Here is a 17,444-nt window from a genome sequence, read left to right as displayed (position 1 = left end):
ACATCATAGAACTAATATGCATACATTCATACTGGTGTAGGAAGTTAACCCCCCACCCTTCCTAGAAAAATGAAATATCCTGGGAAATATTGAAAAGGCAGAATATTATATTTCCCTGAATCAGAAATGGAGAAACTGTTTTTAGGCAGGAAGCAGACTCACTTTTAATAGCCCCAACCTTTGTCAATGGGCAAGTCTATTCTACATAACAAAGATTTTCCCCCAGCTCCAGGGTGATGGGATTAAGGCATGATAGTATTAGCCCTTTACCCATCTCACCACAGGGCACCTGGAAGAAGCAATGTTCAACTAAACGTGGACTCAGCCTACAGAGTTGCTTCTCCGTGGACCTATGGGAGTCTGACAACCAATCAGAATACAAGATCAAGATCAAAGGCCAGAGAGGGTATAAAACCAGGATCTTTCAGCATCTCTCTTTTCTTCTTCACCCAACATCTGGAAGCATGTGATCCCACTTTTCTGTTCAGGAACTCAAGCTATGTGGTCCTGTCCGCCATTAAAACCATCTTTCCAAGCAGCCTCCATGTTTCAGTGTCGTTTTCCACAATTGGAACTGAACCCAGAAGGGCATTTATTCCAACACTGGTACAACTCCCATTATTCTCCTGTATAACCTATACTTAAATTTCTTCAACAATTCGTCCCCATGCATTAACAAGTCTTTCTTCAAACTTGGCCACTTTTAAGACAAGCGGACTTCAATTCCCAGAATTCCCTAGCCAGCGTGCATTCTGGGAGCTGAAGTCCACGTGTCTTAAAAGTGGCCGAGTTTGAGAAAACATTGCATTCGTATTTCGGACACAAGGCAGAAATAATCCACGGCTAACGTTTTTGCTCCCCGCATCTCTATTCTTTCCTGGGTTGGATTTCTTTTGAGTTTTTGCAAGAAAGGAGACGGCGTGCCGGGCTCTTATAGCTGATTTGCAAATTCTGTAAGGCCAATTCTGGGTCCCCAAAAAAGCTGCCCTAAGAACGGAAACACGCGTTAACAATCCGAGTTTTAAAAATCTCCTTTCCCTTCCTGTCCAAAGGCTTGCCTTCTTTCTTAACTGGCTACTGATGTTGTCAGTCAAATCGCTTAACCAATCATTTTCGCCTTTTTCCTCCCAGCGTATTAGTCCCGCCCACCAGCCGTGACGCGGGCCCTTGAAATATAGTGATTGGCTACTGCCAACGCTCCCTCTAGTCCCGCAAGCGAGTTGCGCAGGCGCTCTTCCTTTCTTGAGTCTCCTCTAGCCGCTTGTTGGTGATATAGAAGCGCTCCTTGATTCGACGTCGACTCGGCTCGAAAGACTCTCGCCTAGAGAGCAACGCCATGTTCCGGCGGAAACTGACGGCGCTCGACTATCACAACCCAACTGGGTTCAACTGCCGAGGTGAGGGAAGCCGTTACCTATAGGCCGCGATACGTACCCACCGTCTCATTCATGGCTGGTAGCTGCTGTTGGCATTTTGATACGCATGCGCGAAGCCCCCCTTCGCTTTCTGGATAAGAGAATGGTTGCGTTGACCAGGCCCCTATGGCGGGTTTCCCCCCCCCCCGGCCCCTCCCCTTAAAGCTGCTTTCCTCTCATGATGCCTTCCAGGTATATGCAAGTACAGTTCCCATCACTCTTAGTTAAGCCAAGCTACGGGCATTAGTTCATATGAAGAACGGCTGTAGATTTTGGGTCTGGCTAATCTAAAGAAAAGTAGAATTAGGGGCCACATGATAACAGTATTCTAATATTTGAGGGGCTGCCACAAAGAAGAGAGAGTCAAATTATTCTGCAAAGCACCAGAGGGCAGGACAAGAAACAATGGTTGGAGAGTCTGATGAAAAAGAGAAGCAACCTGGAATTAAGGAGAAACCTAACAGTGAGGACAATTAACCAGTGGAACAGCTTGCCTCTGAAATAATGGGCACTCCATCACTGGAGGCTTTTAAGAAGAGACTGGGCAGCCACTTGTCTGTGATTGTATAGGTTCTCCTGCTTGAGGCTGTATAGGTTCTGCTTGAGGCTGGACTAGAAGACCTCCAAGGCCCCTTCCAACTCTATTCTATTCTAATTCTTTGTAATTAGCCATATTTGGAGAGTACCAGCTTAAGAAACGCTTTGTTAAGTGCTCACATTACCGAGAGTGCAAAAGTTAGGATTGTATGGAACATAAGCATTTGGTACAATAGATCACAGAAGTGAGTACACCCCCTCACATTTTGTAAATATTTAAGTATATCTTTTCATGTGACAACACTGAAGAAATGACACTTGACTACAATGTGAAGTAGTGAGTAGACAGCTTGTATATCAGTGTAAATGTACTGTCCCCTCAAAATAAGACAACATACAGCCATTAAGTCTAAACTGCTGGCAAGATAATATTTACAAAATGTGAGGGGGTGTACTCACTTCTGTGATATACTATATTGCCAGGGTACCAGCCTATGGTGGAGTTCCCAAAAGGAGGTTGAAATTAATTACTACAAACCCTGTAGTAGCAGCTCCTGAAACTACAGTGAACCCTCAGGGGAGCAATTCCACACTTTTCCTGCAGCTCCTTATGACTTCTTGGAGATCAAAGGAGAAGGAACTTGCATTTGGGAATGTATGACAGAGAAAACTGGAGCCGAAGTTGCTAAAGTCTTCTCTTTGAATTGGTATCACAGGCAAAAAGGAGGTGGGAGAGAGATTTGATTTTATATATTTTTTGCTCCTTAACTATGTTGTGGTTATTTTAGAACGCAGAACGGGTGTTCAACCTTGGCAATTCTCCAGCCAGGTTACCAATAATGATTCTGTATAGCTTACCAACCTCCATCATTAAAGAAAGCTCTATAGAGATAGGATTCAAAATTGTAAGCTGCTTTACAGAACAATAATACGACTGTATTGCATGAATAGAATAGAATTGGAGTAGAATTCTTTATTGACCAAGGGTCATTGGACACACAAGGAATTCGTCTCTGGTGCATAAGCTCTCAGTGTACATACAAGCAATAAGTGATATATCATAGTCATTGTAAAAATACATTCATCATTTGTTTGCCACCCACCTCAGCCAGGTCTTCAGGCTCTTAGGGAAGGTTAGCAGGGGAGGGCTGATCTTGGGGGTTCCAAAGGGCTGGAGTTATGGCAGAAAAGGCTCTTCTGGACCCCACCAGCCAGAGCTCCTTGACTGGCAGGAAATGCAGCATGCATCCTCTGGCAGCATGGGGCAGTGACTGTCCCATCAGGGTGAGATGGTTCTTCAAGTAATCTAGACCCATTTCACCCATGCAGGGCTTTATAAGTAATAACCAAGCCTTGAATTGCACCCAGCTCGCTGAACAGTGAAAAACCTGTCCATGTCAAATTTTCACCAGTTATAGCTTCCAGTTGCTCTTCAAGGGTAGCTCCATTGCAGTAGTCCAAGCATGAGATGATCAGGGCTTGAATGACTATGTGCACAGAATCCTGATCCAGGAAAGACATACACTTGAGAGGTCAATGAAAAATTGAAGTAGAATTCTGCATTAGACCTTCTCTAAATAGAGCAAGAAACCATTGGGTTAGGCTGCAGTCATGTGACATTATTTTTCAGAATTGAACTGATGATGATTGTTCTTAATTGTTGTATCTTCTAGGTCAGTGATGACGAACGTGTGGCATGCGGAGCCATTTGTCAGGGCACGTGAGGCGCTGCCCTGTCAGCTAGCCAGCGCGCATGTGCGCGCTGGCCAGCTGATTTCACCCTTTTTAAAAGCCATTTTTCACCCTCCCCAGGCTCCAGAGGCTTTATAGGAGCCTGGGGAGGGTGAAAAGAGGCTCCACCCCCCCTGAGGCCCTCCGGAGGCTTGATGAGCTTCTGTGAAGCCTTCAGAACACTTAAAACGACCCTCCAAGCAAACCGGAAGTGACTTCCGGTTTGCTCGGAGGGTCGTTTTGAGCGCTCCGAAGGCGTCAGGGAAGCCTCCTGACGGTCGCTGAAGCCTCCAGAGGGCATCCAGGGGGGCGGGGGAGACTGTTTTCGCCCTCCCCACGCTCCAGAGGCTTTATAGGAACCTGGGGAGGGCGAAAAAAGCATATAAAAATAGTGTGGGGGAGCATCTGTAGTGCACGCATGTGCACTGGGGGAGCGCATTGCATTATGTGTGCAGCACACCCGCACACGACCCCCCTGCGCTCCCCCCACTTATGGCACGTGAGCCAAAAAAGGCTCGGCATCGCTGTTCTAGGTACTAGAGAGTATGATCATACAAAAATTTTGTAAGGACTTTTAATTTAAGGAAAATTCTTTTTTATGATGTGACTTGTATTTATTTGTTATTATAGATGAAACAGAATTCAGAAACTTTATTGTTTGGCTTGAAGACCAGAAAATCCGACACTATAAAATAGAAGACAGGGGGAACTTAAGAAACATCCATAATGCCACAGAATGGTCAAAGTCCTTTGAAAAGGTAATGTTGTTTTTAAGTGCAATTTCTAAGCATGTGGATGGAATCTGTTTTACTTATAACAGCACACTAGATAGTCTAATTAAGTTAGACTATCTAGGACTAGAGTTGATGAAAGCACAGAAAAGTAAAATTAAGGTATTTTCACTGGCTGTAGCATTTTTTGGTACAAAGTTATAAAAGTTGGACATACTAAATTGGTTTATACAACTACATTGTCAGTTGTAACATAGGTCTGCAACATACTTACAAAAAACCAGAAGTAGAATTTAGTGATAAGAAAAACCTATTTGCCCTGATATTGCTAGAATAATCCATATAACTACATAATATTTGCTCAATATGTGATTCTTCCAACAATTGGTAGCCTTCTACATTGCTGATTTTAAATTGGAATATTTTCCTATCATGTTACCTTTACTGTTAATACCCATGAGAATTGAGAATATTTGAGAATAATGCATGCTGTTTCTATAATCCAGCAGGAGTCTAGGAATCTTCTCTAAGTAAATTAATAATGCTTGTGCCTTACAATTAAAGAAAAGTTTTAATAGAGTAAATAATGTTAACATATTGTAAGTCAGAGCCATTGTACATTGTTTTCTAAAAATCTTGAAAGAAAGAAACCCCCAATTTGCATTCATCAGCTTCTCACAATTATAGATTTCTTCCTGTATTCATACACCTCTCTTGTTAATACAATAATACAATACAATAGTAGAGTTGGAAGGGACCTTGGAGGTCTTCTAGTCCAACCCCCTGCCTAGGCAGGAAATTCTATACCGTTTCAGACAAATAGCGATCCAACATCTTCTTAAAGACTTCCAGTGTTGGGGCATTCATAACTTCTGGAGGCAAGCTGTTCCACTGATTAATTGTTCTAACTGTCAGGAAATTTCTTCTCAGTTCTAAGTTGCTTCTCTCCTTGATTAGTTTCCACCCATTGCTTCTTGTTCTACCCTCAGGTGCCTTGGAGAATAGTTTGACTCCCTCTTGTTATAGGAAGATATTTAATTTTGTGGTTTCACTTAACTTAAATATTTATTTATGCTATAGGATAGATCAGTAAAAATTGTTTTCAGCATTAAGGCTAAAAAGGTCAACTTATAGAAATCATTAGCTCTACAGAAGAAACCCAGTTTATATTTTTCTGCCATCCAATATTTTCTTTTAATCAGTCTTGGAAGGAAACCACCAAAATAGTGGGTATAAATTGTAAAAATCCATTGTGAAGTAAGAAATGTGTGAGAGGGACCAACTAAGAGTTCACTGTGCTAACAAGTACCGTATTTTTTGGAGTATAAGACTCACCGGAGTATAAGACACACCAAGATTTTGAAGGGGCAAATTTTAAAAAAAGTAGGTAGGTAGATATAGGGATAGAGATAGAGAGAAAGAGAGAGAAATGCAGTAGGTAGGTAGGTAGGGAGAAAGAGGGAGTAGTTAGGTAGGTAGATAAAGGGATAGAGGGAGAGAAAGAGAGAAATACAGTAGGTAGGGTGAGAGAGAGAGTAAGTAAGTAGGTAGGTAGATAAAGGGATAGAGAGAGAAATAGAGATAGAGAAATACAGTAGGTAGGGAGGGAGAAAGTGTAGGTAGGTAGGTAGAGAGATGGAGAGAGAGAAAGAGAGAGAGAGAGAAATACAGTAGGCAGGTAAGGGGAGAGAGAGAGTAGGTAGGTAGATGTTTCCAAGTATATTTATCCATGTGCTGGAGAAGAAAATCACTGACAATCTGCAGCACCTAAGACTTTGTTTCTGCTGGCACAGCACTTCATCAATGTAATTTCTCATCAATCAGTTAAAGAGCTTTCCGAAAGGGGAAAAAAAAGTTTTTGCAGTCTGCAAACCTCCCAAAAATGGCCTGTTTTTTGCTAAAACGGGCCTGTTGTTTTTTTAAAAAGGCATGAATAGCCTTGGGGGGGCTTGCAGAGTGCTCCTGGGGGGTGGGGAGGCAAAAACAAGCAAAAAACTGCCTGTTTTTTGCAAAAACGGGCCCTTTTGTCAAAACAAATTGCATGCATAGTCTTATGGAGGCTTATAGAGTGCTGCTTGGGGGTGGGGGGGTGGGGGAAACGGCCCATTTTTTGCTCATTTCTGTCCTCCGCAGCTCCCAGGAGCGCTCTGAAAGCCTCCATAAGGGTATACATGGCCATTTTGGTGAAGGGGGCGGGGCTTCGGGAGGCAAAAAATGTTGTATTCGATGTATAAGATGCACCCAGATTTTCAGCCTGTTTTTTTGAGGAAAAAGGGTGCGTCTTATAATCTGAAAAATACGGTAATTAGGAGTTAGAATTGGGAACCATTTTGGAGGCACAGCAGTAATGAAAAAATTATTGTAGCAGAATTAGAATATAAACAACTGAGAGTTAAAAATAAGTATACTGCTTTGCTCCATGGCGCTGTGAACATTTGGAACTGTGTTCAGGATCTTACTAGCCAATGAAGCACACTTCATAGCTAAGAAAACATTAGATGAAAGGAATGAACTGGACCTATTCATACAGCTATACCTTTTTAATATTATGATTGTGGCATAAATAAGATCTCAAGGAAGTGTTTTCCAAGCTATTTGATAATAGCTGGAAATAACTTTTATCTATCAATAATAAAAATAGCAAAAAGTGCTGAAATGTCTCAGATCAAGTATGACAGCAACAAGTTTTTGTTTTCCTGGAAGTTTATTTAATGCTGAATTCATAATCCAGTGCTAGATGTCTGTTAAGCTGTTCACCCAAGTGAAACCTATAGCTTTTAAGATTTGTTGTTAATTGAAATGTTTGATTTAAAATTGGTTTTTTAACAGTACCTTAAAGATGTGAATTGTCCTTTCACTACACAAGAACGGCAAGAAGCCATTGATTGGCTTTTGGGATTGGCAGTTAGGCTTGAGTATGGAGACAATGGTATGCTGGACTTTTTAATCTTCTCTTGCCTAAAATGTGATAGTTTATTCTTTAATTTAAAATTGCAATCATATTTTAAAAAGTGAGTAAGAAAGAGATTTGTAGTTATGCTTCAATTAATTTCTTTATTTACACGTACTCTAATTTTAAGTACCTTAAAAACTAGAAGCATGTATAATTAATATACATAGTAGGAAAATCTTTGTTTCTACCTGATTAATTCAAAGTTTGACTCCAGTATGACTTAACTGACATCTGAATGAAGCTGCTTAACTTCAAAGCATTAACCCAGGGGTGTCAAACTGGTGGGCTGGATACCCAGGCTACGCCCATCCCAGCTCCACAAAGGGGGAAAACATCACAAAACTTAACGGCAACATGACGCAGCGAGTTTGACATCCATGCATTAACCCAATCAACCTTTTAGAGTTGAGATGAGGCTGATTATGAAAATGCAATTAAGACCAAATGTACTAATGCAAGGATTTGTCCTTGAAACAGAAACAGATGAATTTAGATCCTAGCTTTCAGATACTAACAGTTTAATGTGCTAAAGCAGTGATTTTCCACCCGGGCAACTTAAAGATGTATGGACTTCAATTCCCAGAATTCCCTAGCCATTGAAGTTCACACATTTTAAAGTTGCTCAGACTGGAAAACACCACTCTACAATCAGGCATTTTGATCTGCCATTTCGCTACAGAAAGGTTGGATTGGGGAATGCTTAATCCTGTCTCACTCATTTCTCTGCAGCTGTTTCCCCATCAGCTCCCCGCCCCGCCCCCCGCCCCCATGCGCAGAGGACAACTAATAAACTGTAAAAGATAGATTAACAATTTCACTTCATACCTATTACTTTTTTGCTTCAAACAACTTATTCACCAATTTGCAATTATTTTGCAGATATTGTGAACCAGTTTTCTATTAAAGCTACAGTTTTGGCCTTTGATTTTTTTCTGATGTTGGACAGCTTGTTTAATCTTTCTTGTTTTTTTACAAGATTTTTTGCTGTCACTGAACATGATGATAGATGCTATTTAGAATTCATTATTAGTAGCAATTAACAAGCATCTACAATGAATTTTTTGAACAATGTAGACAGCTGCTGCTGTTATGCACATGCTGTTCTTGGGAATTAGAAGAATGGCATAAGACTTATTTCTTTTGTTTTCTTTAATTTTAAGCTTGTTCTTTATATTGCGACCTATAATTATGCATTCAATGAACTGGCTTTTCTTTTAACAGCTGACAAATATAAGGACCCTACACCAGAAGGGTCTAAAAATGCAGATAACGCAGCCAAAAATACAGAACCCCTGATAAACCTGGATGGTGAGTAAAGATGCGGCTTAATTTTTTCTCAGTATGAAATGTGCATTAAAAAAAAATCAACCTGGGTCTATGTCATTTATTTCGCAGTGAATAATCCTGATTTTAAAGCTGGCGTGATGGCTTTGGCAAATCTTCTTCAGATTCAACGTCACGATGACTATTTGGTTATGCTTAAGGTTAGCTTATTAATGAGTTATTCCACTAGTTCTCATTTAAATTCTTCTTTAAAAATGATTTGTGTAAATTTGCTGAAAGTTCCCTTCTCTATCACTTTTAGTATTTATTTGACAGCCATGAAAAATTTGAGGTGTACATCGTAAGCCTATTGTCTAAATGCTGCCTTGAAACCTAATCCCCTTCTGAAATACCTGCTGTTCAGAATATGTGTTTTTAGAAGTTTCTCCTTTTCTAGAATCTTTTTTTTAGTTGTGTTTCCTGTATTTAACCTAAGCACATTTCAGTAACAGGATGATCATGGATCACAACTAGTTAGTTGTGTCCAAGACTATATTCAATGTTGTTCTTTACTCTTTTTTTTAATCCAGTTTCTGAAAAAAAGTTTAGCTCAAATATAGGAGAAAAACTACCAACTATAAGAGCAACTCAGTTGAATGACAGTTTCAGAAGACTCTCAATTAGCTCTTTAGAAGGAAAAAAATAATGCACCTAGAGTCTAAGTAAATGCGCGGAGTTTGAATTTCAGTCCTAGAGTTGTGTGCTTTTGCCAGTCCCTGCTTTGGTGAAACGTATGTCTGCTTGTTGATTGATCTTGGTTAATGATTTGGCTGATTACATTCAATACAGGTTTTGCACTGATTTCAATTAAGAATAGTGGGCCTTTGCAACATGGCATCTTTGTTATGAAGGACACAAATTGTAGGGTTTTGAAGTATCTTTCACAGCTTCAATACTAGAATGTTGACTATTCCTACTCTACTAATATGTCTGTAATGATTCATCTGTCTCTTTGGAATGATGTAGGTAGTCAAGAGTATTAGCTAGTGAGCCCGCAGTATAACAGACACAGTGACGATCAAAAGTAATAACTCTCAGCATGTTCTTCAAGCACGAGATAGAGTTGTTGTTCAAGTACTATAGAGAAAAAGCAGATAGAGAAACATTAAATATGTCCCTACTAGATGTTTTATACCTGTTTCCCTACAGAATTAAAGGAGTTCCTATATATACTGTAGGTGCAGTTACATCTGTTAAACATGTGCTTACATTTGTTCAATGGGTTTTTTTATTATCTTCCTTCAGTATGCATGTTCTGCAATAGCAATAGCACTTATATACCGCTTTACACCCCTCTCTAAGTGGTTTTCAGAGTCAGCATATTGACCTTAGAAGGATGGAAGACTGAGTCAACCTTCAGCCACTGCAGCTGCCATGTTGCTCTCCTACTCATGCAGAGCAAAAATGCTATGCAGATAAATGAATTATGTCACTGGACTTAACCCACACATAGCACTTAGATCCAAGGTGCATTTCTATATGAAGTCTTATCTAACATTAAATGTTGAACTACAGTAAAAAAAAAAACAACCACCCCAAACAGATCTGGAATCAAATGTGAATATACAATTGCTGACTCAGTTTCCACTTGATCTTAATACCGTACTTCTGCTTTTTCTATCCCTCCCTCTGCTGAATTCTAGTTCATAAGCTGCTTGTTAGAAATGACGGTGTTTTCCTATATAAAATGCTCTATAGCAATATGTATGATTGCAGTGCTGTATAATTTGTAGCGTATGTCATACTAACATTTATAAGCGCACCAGTACATCTACTTTTTTCCTGTTTCTCAGGCAATTCGCATTTTGGTTCAAGAACGCTTAAGTCAGGATGCTGTTGCAAAAGCAAATCAGTCAAAAGAGGTATTTTATATTTTAAATGCAAGAAATTATGGTTTATTTCATTTCTTTAAGCAGGATGCCGATGGCTGCAAATCTTAAGGCTGTATAAAGCTTTGGAGGAATGTTTTGATTCAGCAAAGGTTTAAACAAAGCATCCTTTCAAAAAAAAATTCAAAATGCACTTCCCTGTCCTCATTCTACCAGAAAGCAAATCATGTCTCTTCTGCATGCAAGATATGTTGTATCTCATCAAGTAAAGAATAGCAGCCTCATACTAGGATCTAGGGGCTTTTTTTACAAGGATCAGTATAGATTAAGAAGAGCAACAGTCCTCACAAGCATATAGGAAAGCTATGGAATAAAATACTTTTGCAAAGGAAGCCTCGGCATTTGCTTAAACCCAAGTCTCCTTGTTTTAGAGCAGGGGTCCCCAACCTGTGGGCCGTGGCCTAATCGCCACTGGGCTGCATGAGTGGCCGTCCAGTGCGTGCACATCTCGTGTGCGCTTCATTATGGGAGCTCGTGACCCCTCATGCAAACGTTGCGGGCGCTCATTGCCCCATTCATGTGAGACTCATTATGGGCGGTTGCGGGGGGCCCTCACATGAGCACCATTGCGGGCAGTCGCAGCCCCTTGCACAAGCATCACCATGAATGTCACGGGTGCATCCCCCACACGTGCACCTACGCCTGCTCCTTCCACGAAGTCGTTCTCTCTTCCCCCTCCCCCCATCCCCCCAACTCAGAAAGGTTGGGGAACTCAGTTTTATAGAATGTCTAATATAAGATCCTTGAGTCCAGGTATATCTGAAGAAATCTGTTTTAGCCATTCAAACATTTGCTTAAGTGTATAAAAGATACAATGCTACAAAACTGTTTAGCTAGTGTGGTAACCAAACACAAGCATTTCCTAAATAATTTATTCAGAAGCCTAATAAGAGTTGAGATTTGTATTTATTAAAGGAGAATGAGAAGCTTCTCAGAATTGAAGTAGAGATCAGAATGAGCCATATTTATGAATACCTTCCTCCTGCATTGGTATTTTCTCATTTCTTTCCAACCAGGTGTAGATTTTAGTCCAATAAATGGTATTTGGTTTTAATAAGGAATGTATGAGTTTATTGTTTGTAATGCATAATTAAATGTTACTTTGTAAATTTTTACCTAGTTTTTTTGTCTGTTTACCTTGTAGTCAACATTACGATCATCATTACCATTTCAGTGACAATCTACGATGAATTCTCAGTAGACTTCTATTTAGCTATCTAAATAGAAGTCTACTGAGAATTCATCGTAGATGAATTTTTAAATCTGGTCTTTAGATCTGTTTTTTTTACAAAATATAAAAAGAAGTGGCTAGCTGAAAAAAAAATCTGTTTGATACCCAAAGACCAGGTTATAGGAAGATCATTTGGGCCATTGATCCACATGGATAATTTTATAAGTTCATTTAATTGAGTGATGAAAGATTATTTATGAGAGTGCGTTTTTGTGGAACATTTTTTTAAAAATTTCTATGTATTTTATTTTGAATTTCTTAACATCTGAAGCTGTCCTGCCCACAATATGTAATTGGTATTGTTCAACTAAAGTTTTTGTAGGTGTGGATAGGAAAATCCATACAGGATGATCCAGGCACTTGGTAATTAGGAATGTTCTTTTGAAAGACATAATTTAAGCATAGCAAATTACCTTCAGTCTAGATAATTACTGCAAAATCAGTAGGATGTGCCAGATTCAAATTATACAAAGTAATTTGTTTTTCGCTTGGGCATAACATTTTGTTTCAGTGATGAGTTTCCTGTCTCTTTCTTTAAGGGTTTGCCTGTCACCTTAGATAAACATATTCTTGGCTTTGACACTGGAGGTAAGTGATCCTCTCCTTGCTTTCCTCTCAAAGCTTCTTCCTCCGACCTTCCAGCCTGATCCCATTTACCATTTCATTTGTTCAGGACAATCCCTTTTCTTCAAGATTGTGCTTCTTTAGTAGGATGAGTGTTCCTTATGTGCAGAGGAAATAGGTTTTATTTTTAGGAAAATGTGCACATTTGCCAGCAAGATTAAGGAATATTTATTATGTCAGAAACTGTACCACATTTGCTTTTCAATTTACTGCGAACAGTGTCTTTATTCTAATGACTAATATGCCATAATTTAGTCTGGCATTTCCCCATGAATTTTCATCATAATTATACTTCACTGATGGGGAAACGATGGCTCAGCGATTAAAGCAGGTTCAAGACCCGTGACGGGGTGAGCTCTTGTTCTTGCTCCAGCTCCTGCCCACCTAGCAATTTGAAAGGATGCAAATGTGAGTAGATAAACAGGTACCACTTTGGTGGGAAGGTAACAGCATTCCATGTGCCTTGACATAATCATATAGGAAGTATTCTGGGATCATATTGGCTCCCTCGACCAAGAATCAGAGATGAGCATCTCCCACTATTGGTGGACATGACTGGACAGAGGAAATTTTATCTTTACCTTTTATGCTTTGAGTAGAGATAAAATCAAGTAAAAACAAAGAACATTAAAGAGGAATTAAAATGTTGGACGAAAGAGATTTGTTTTCAAGGCCTTTTTAAACACAAAGTTAAACAACTCAATTTATTAGAAACAGCATTCCAAAGAATTGGGTAGTAATAAAGAAGGCAAGCCTATGGCAGCTGTAGGCAAACTGCAGGAACCTAATAAATGTGTCATCACCTTAAAATTAGGGACATTTCATATTCTGTGTGTTCTATGTAATCTTCAAGTCTTTGTTTTTTGTAGTTTCCCCCATGACCTCACAGCATCAAAATCTCAAAACTGCTGAATAATAGCAAAACGAATCACATTTCACAGGGTAGAAAATTAAAGTAAATTGATACACTAAGGCACAATAGGTTTAAAACATCTATAAAAGGATGCTTGTTACAAAAGGCTGCACATGAATTGACTGAGGTCCACCACTTAAAAGAGTTTTGAACTGAGCTCTGTTTGCCTTTTCTTACCTTCCTCTCCAGATGCTGTCCTCAATGAAGCTGCTCAGATCCTCCGACTACTGCACATAGAAGAGCTCCGTGAGTTACAGACCAAGATAAATGAAGCCATCGTAGCTGTTCAAGCGATTATTGCGGATCCAAAAACTGATCATAGACTTGGCAAAGTCGGGAGATGAACAAAATAAGAAAAAGCTTTTGGCTCTCCTGTTGCTGGCATGCAGTTAAGGGACTCCTCCAGATCTAGCATGCAATTCCAAAAGGATACAATCCCCATGTTTGGAAAGAAACCAGGGCAACTGCCAGCACATCCACTCAATATTTTTCTTTGCATAAATAAAGCTTGGATTACCCCTCCTGTCATGGGAGGTTGTCAAGTACGAGAGTGGCCATTTTCTCACCTTTTATTTGTTCATAAGAAATTGCACATGTGTAGAGTTTGTTTCTATGTGCTTTTTGGAGCTAAGGGGAGATTTTGTGTGTGTGTGTGTGTTTTAGTTAACCAGATTGCGGTACAGTTCCTCTCGTGAATCTGAAGTGTTTTACCTGCACCTCCTCAGTTCAGTGGTTTACGCTTAGGAAAAGCATTCCCGGCAGATTGTCAAATACAAAACTCAAGTGGCCTCATAAAAAAAATTCAGCCTTTTTATTGAATTCATGGAATAGCCTATAAAACATTAGCAGTTACCGTCAGATATTAACACACACGCAAACAGTTACCGTCAGATATTAACACACACGCAAATATTCTCATGCAGTCCCAGAATATGAAGAGTGGAAGGAAAATCTGAAACATTTCAGCATATTCTTACATAAATCTTAAAAAGTAATGCACCAAGTCAGAAACAACAAGAGGTGGCAGAACATTAAATTTTCTAAAATACTTCCAGCAATTTTGCATGACTCCTAAGAACAGGCAAAGAAACTCATTTTCCCCCATTCTGCTTCATATAGTGTTTCCAGAAGTCATTCTAGACTCTTCCCTGTTTGAGCTAAGATGGCTTATCCCCCACCCCATTCCACTTTTTTAAAAGATCCCCCCCCCCCCAAAAAAAATAGTGATAGAGTAAGGCTATATTTATATGGTCATATTTCTTTTACAATGTTGCTCCAATATATCACCAATATATTCATTCCCCTGTCATAGCACCATTTTTGGCAATATATAAAATTGTTTTCATTGTGAAAAAAAATACAGTAGTAAAGATTTGAGGTATAACTTAAAAATACTAGATAATTTTGTTCTAAGTTAAACCATTAATTCCCTCCAATACATATTAACAGTCCCGATACAGCCGGAGGAGACTTTTGCATGGTGTGCAATAATGATAGGAAGTGGAACTCTTCCAGCTGCCATAGTGGAATTTATTTCCTCTCCTTCCCTCCACTTAATAGCTTATTTTCTTCCTGCGAAAATAAATAAATGTGATACCATAAGAGCTGCTGCCGTCTGACAATGATGGATCACATAGACAATATGTGACCAATAACCAATAGTGCAGTTCTTTCTTGCCATTTCCTATTTGACCCATGAGCTTCCTTGTGCAGAGACTGCAAAACGAATGTTTGAGTCTATAGCAGGGGTGTCCAAACTTGGGAACTTTAAGTCTTGTGGACTTCAACTCCCAGAATTCCCCAGCCAGCCATGCTGGCTGGGGAATTCTGGGAGTTGAAGTCCACAAGACTTAAAAGTTCCCAAGTTTGGACACCCCTGGTCTATAGGCACCAGCATCTCATCAAGGCTAGAAGGGACTCCATGAATGATAAAAGACTACAGATAGTCCTCGACTTACAACCGTTCATTTAGTGATCAAAATGTGTTTAAATTATCTTTAAAATTTGGACGCTTGGCAACTGGTTCATATTTATGGCATTTATGTGGTCATGTCATCACCTTTTGTGACCTGACAAGCAAAATCAACTGGGAGGCCAGATTCACTTCACCATTTTATTAACCGCAGATAAATCATTTAACCACTGTGGCAAGAAGAGTTATAAAAGGGGGTAGAATTGATTTTAACTGTCTCGTTAGCAATACATTTTTGGCTCAATTGTGGTTGTTAAGTTGAGGACTATCTGTATTCTTTCTCAGCTGCTGTGTCCGGCTTGGAGCAGGTCAGGATTGGCATAAAAACAGAAGAAAAATAGCCAGTCTTGTATTCTAATCCATCTTTTGTCTTTTCCTGTCAGGTGAATTAGTGACTTAAGAGATTCAGAATAATTCTCCAGTTTCAAGTGTGCCTCCCGATAAAATAATCGGACAGCTTCAAAGCACTAAGACAGCTTTTTGACATGAATTTATGAATGTTCTCCTTTTGCTATAATTGTGTCAAATGTTTAAACAGTTCCCGGAGAAGAGGTTTGTTTTCACAGATTTAACTGACAGACATAAAATATTTAGACTTTCACCCTTTCCCATTGTATAGATGACATTTTCTCCATTGCAAGGTAATCCTGGCCAGCCAGGGATCACAGGAATTGGAGCATCCCACAACCACGTAACTCTTCAGGAGGCCATTTTGATTACTCTAAGCTTTCTAAACTGCAGGGAGGGAATGCCTATTACCAAGGCAACTAAGACATGGTTTTCAAATCCTGTCATGTTAGCCCAGACCATTGCAGATCAGCAAGATAAATAAATGCAGGGTTGTTTCCTATAACGCTAATGGTTCTGATGCACTCCTGAAAAGAAATTTCCATGAGCAAAGATGTGGGACTATTAAGTTCTGCTCCCTCCACCCTCCTCCCCTTAAATCCTGCCCCAACATTTACAGTTAATTCCTAATTTTTACCTCCTGGACAGTATGGATGAACTACGGTTATTCCATAGAGATGTGTCCGCTGATCTGGAAGGTACTCGCCCGTAAAAGCACCATTGTCTTTGTTCACAGCTATAACACCATCCCTGTTGAAAGGAATTGAATGGCACATGAGGTTTGTGTCAAAGCTAAGCGGAGTCAGACCTGTTTAATATTTGCAGAGGACAGCATCAGAGCTTCAAAGGGCAGGAGTCCAGTTTGGAAAGTTGGGGGGAAAAACTAGATTAAGGGAGAGAAAGCCAATTGTTTCTATCACACACACACACACACACACCCTTATTACCAAATTGAAACCTCTCCTTCCACAAAAAGGAACAAACCCAAAATCCTAACCTACAATTTTGCAAATTTCTTCAGTAGGGTTACCTCAATTCTCTTTGTCCTGGCAGGACTACATTTTAAGGAACTGCTCACCCAAATATTTTCTATATATGGTTCCTGGGGAAAGCCCACTTGGTCTGCAATTTTTCTACTCTGAATACATCGCCCTCATAAGAAAGATATCACACACTTGATGGAGTGGATTTCTAGATGTGTCTTTTAATTTGAATCTTTAAACTTTGACAAGATCCTACCTTCTCCAATCTGTATGATAGAAGTGATTGACATAGCCGACGATGCTGAAGGGATAGTTGAGGTTATTCTGAATGACCCGCCTTCCTGTTCCATTGGGTGATACACACTCCAGTTTCTTGGTTCCTTTTCAAAGAAAGAGACATAGATCAGGAATCAAATTCTGTCTACATGTTTTTCTTGCTCCAATGGATAATTGCAACTGCATCATCTTGATTATAGAATTAGATTTATTATGTTGTGATGTTGAAAAGGAATGTCCAGAATGTGAACAGACATTCCTAGGGGAAAGGTCATTTGATCCATTTGTGGGTACTGATGGCAGAGCAACCTTATGAGACTGAGGGTTGGCAATGGTCATCAATATCATCCTTTTCTAGAAGATGTGCTGGGAAGCAATCCTTTTCTCACAAACAGAATGCTCATTCCCATATTAAAACTGACAATGGCAGTATCCGTTGTATTGCCATTGTCTTTGCATGCTATACAGGTGAAACTCAAAAAATTAGAATATCGTGCAAAAGTTCATTTATTTCAGTA

General features: G+C 39.6%; 2 protein-coding genes across 2 annotated transcripts in view; one reads left to right on the top strand and one right to left on the bottom strand.

Moving 5' to 3' along the window:
* Nucleotides 1–1,209: 1,209 nt before the first annotated feature.
* Nucleotides 1,210–13,893, top strand: RTRAF (RNA transcription, translation and transport factor). The gene is made up of 8 exons (XM_081938670.1): nucleotides 1,210–1,397; nucleotides 4,314–4,441; nucleotides 7,244–7,343; nucleotides 8,589–8,675; nucleotides 8,763–8,851; nucleotides 10,484–10,552; nucleotides 12,350–12,398; nucleotides 13,537–13,893. The coding sequence occupies exons 1-8, from the start codon at nucleotides 1,337–1,339 to the stop codon at nucleotides 13,689–13,691; spliced, it is 738 nt and encodes a 245-aa protein (XP_081794796.1). The 5' UTR covers nucleotides 1,210–1,336; the 3' UTR covers nucleotides 13,692–13,893.
* A 243-nt stretch (nucleotides 13,894–14,136) lies between these two features.
* NID2 (nidogen 2) overlaps nucleotides 14,137–17,444 on the bottom strand; it is an 83,350-nt gene continuing 80,042 nt past the window's right edge. Inside the window, exons 19-21 of the mRNA XM_081938657.1 lie at nucleotides 16,907–17,030; nucleotides 16,305–16,417; nucleotides 14,137–14,919 (exon numbers count right to left, since the gene is read on the bottom strand). Coding sequence (XP_081794783.1) covers nucleotides 14,909–14,919; nucleotides 16,305–16,417; nucleotides 16,907–17,030 — 248 coding nt within the window. The 3' untranslated portion in view covers nucleotides 14,137–14,908. The remainder of the gene's footprint in view (nucleotides 14,920–16,304; nucleotides 16,418–16,906; nucleotides 17,031–17,444) is intronic.

The sequence above is a fragment of the Natrix helvetica genome (genome assembly GCF_964273705.1).
Source record: "Natrix helvetica genome assembly, chromosome: 1".
Taxonomy (NCBI): domain Eukaryota; kingdom Metazoa; phylum Chordata; class Lepidosauria; order Squamata; family Natricidae; genus Natrix; species Natrix helvetica.
Note: the sequence above shows the minus strand (reverse complement) of the source record. Positions and strands in the feature narration are given on the sequence as shown.